Genomic DNA, 2,234 nt, shown 5'->3' with positions numbered 1-2,234 from the left:
AAACAGATGGGTGTAGCTATGTTCCAATTCAAGTTTATTTACAAAAACAGGCAGTGGATCAGATTTGGCCCAAGGGCTATAGTTTGCCTGACTCTAGTTTTATGGGAATATTTAAAATGAACGTAAATGTTACATTATTTGATTTGCCTATTAAATTTCATCAGTATTCAGAAAATGTGTTATGTCAGCAAATGGCATCTATTAAAAACGTTGCTGGGATACTGCTTGGGTCCCTAAAACTGGAAAGAAGGTTCCAGAATTGGGACCCAAAACATCACTGATTTCTGGGTTAAGAGATGTATATCTTTACACCTTTCAAAATTCCTTGCTTGGTTTTTCTCTTTCTCTCTCTCTCTCTCTTTTTTTTTTTTTGGCTTTTACCCACCCACGTCCTAGTCCACCTGTCAAAATGCTACTCGTTTTTTTAAAAGCTAAATTTAAAAATTGCTTCCTCTATGAAACTGTCTCTCCTTACCTCATCTCCCCACATTCAAATTATTCACACTCCCTCTGAGATGATACAGCCTTTGGTTTGGAATTTTATACTAAAAGTGTTCACAATGCCTTGGGTTGTAATTAGCTATATATGGGTCTAACTCTCACTAAAGACAGGACCTATCTTAAATTCAAATTCACCTATTTTCCTAAATATGAAACCATATTGCATACTTGTTGGTCTTTAAATATATATTGCAGTAGAGTGAATTGACTGATTTGTTCTGAAGGCTTTATAAAGGGCCACTCCTCAGAATCTCTCTCATGCCAGTGCACTCCAGATAGAAGCGCCCTGAAGCCGTGTGGGAAGCATGTGTGGCAGTCTCTTGGCCTCCAGACCATGATCACAGCCTACACGTTATATTTTAACAAGCTAATATGCCACCCACCAGTTAATTATTACATTCTAATTTTCTGATGCTACGTAACTCATAATGAGCATACTCTAGGAGTCCAAGCATGCAATCTTTTATTAGGAAAAGATAATTGTAAATGATTTTTCAAAGTTATTCAACCGAATGCTATGACATCTGGGATTTTCTTCCTCATCTAGTGGGGCAGGGAAGAGAAGGCACAGATGAAACAAGAGCGATCTTTGTGGATGAATATTATACTTAGGAGTTAGATATAGAGGAATTTTGTACATTTCTCTCCAGTTTTGTATAGGCTCCAAATTTTCTAATTTAACAGAATAGCAAATCAGCTAAAAAATCAAAAACCTTTTTAAAGCCTGCCTTTGTCTTTGGTAAATGCATTTTTTCCTTAGAGACTAATGCAAAGAGAAATAGAAAAGAAGAATAGATAGATGATAGATAGATAGATAGATAGATAGATAGATAGATAAGCATTTTGCAATGGACTTATTTTTCTGACTTTTGTTTCTCTTGCCCTAATTCCTTCTGGACCTTTATCCATGAGTCAGTGCTTATGTTCAAAGCTCCGGTAGTTATCTTATTGTCTTAGCCAAAAGCAGAGTAAAGTGGCATAATGGAGGGAGGAAACCCACTCATACTAATAGTAGCTAACAATTGAGTACACAGTATAGACAAAACACTGTTTGAAGCACTATGTTTTTTTTGTTTTTTGTTTTTTGGGTTTTTTTTTTTTTACCAGTCATCTTTAATTGGATGTTAATTCTGAATTAGAATATGAAAGGAGTCAAGGGTGCCAGGCAAAGGTCATGGTCAGGAATGCTGAATGTGCCTCCACACTGGGCCCTCTTCAGTGGTACTTGCGTAGCCGCTTGTGTTTGAGTTCCTTGTAACAACAACAGTAGTTGAAAAACATAAAAGCTGCCAGCACCATAGAAATCCCAGCAACGCCCCCTTTCTTCACATTGACATACTTGTTGTAATACCGGTAGTAACCTCTTTGAAATGCTCCAGCAATGCCCTTAGGGGTGAAATCCCGCATCAGTATCCAGCTGGGCAGCTCTCCTAATTTCCCATCCATGAGCTTCTTCTCCTTCACTGGTACGACTGACGCCATCGTGGAGTCCTGGGTGTCCGCTCTCTGAAGCATTTGTATACCAACCAAGGAGTTAAATCCTGTTTATTACCCTATTTTAGAGAAGACATTATGTAACTTGACTAAAGACACACAATTTGCAAATAGAAAAGCTGGGATTAGAATGCATGCAACTGGCTTCAGAGCCCCAGCTTATAACCATTATGTCATATAATAAAAAAGAAAATGTTTGATGGAATTTAGAGAATTTACCAGACCAACCCCAAGTTCCC

The 2,234-nt window shown here is 37.8% G+C and overlaps 1 protein-coding gene across 2 annotated transcripts; it reads right to left on the bottom strand.

The window, feature by feature from the left end:
- Positions 1-1,716: 1,716 nt before the first annotated feature.
- LOC113918465 (ATP synthase subunit f, mitochondrial-like) lies at positions 1,717-1,983 on the bottom strand. 2 transcript variants are annotated; one of them, XM_027586930.1, is made up of 2 exons: positions 1,863-1,983; positions 1,717-1,745 (listed from the first exon to the last, which is right to left on the bottom strand). In XM_027586930.1, exons 1-2 carry the CDS (start codon positions 1,981-1,983, stop codon positions 1,717-1,719), a joined length of 150 nt encoding a protein of 49 aa, XP_027442731.1. The 2 variants fall into 2 exon arrangements, with proteins under 2 accessions (XP_027442731.1, XP_027442730.1); XM_027586929.1 differs by having other exon boundaries at positions 1,717-1,983.
- Positions 1,984-2,234: the final 251 nt, after the last annotated feature.

Source organism: Zalophus californianus, chromosome 1, assembly GCF_009762305.2.
Source record: "Zalophus californianus isolate mZalCal1 chromosome 1, mZalCal1.pri.v2, whole genome shotgun sequence".
In the NCBI taxonomy this organism is placed as follows: domain Eukaryota; kingdom Metazoa; phylum Chordata; class Mammalia; order Carnivora; family Otariidae; genus Zalophus; species Zalophus californianus.
Note: the sequence above shows the minus strand (reverse complement) of the source record. Positions and strands in the feature narration are given on the sequence as shown.

What these genes read in the sequence shown, in the direction of transcription:
- LOC113918465 (XM_027586929.1), bottom strand. Translation starts at nt 1,983, where the DNA reads ATGGCGTCAGTCGTACCAGTGAAGGAGAAGAAGCTCATGGATGGGAAA.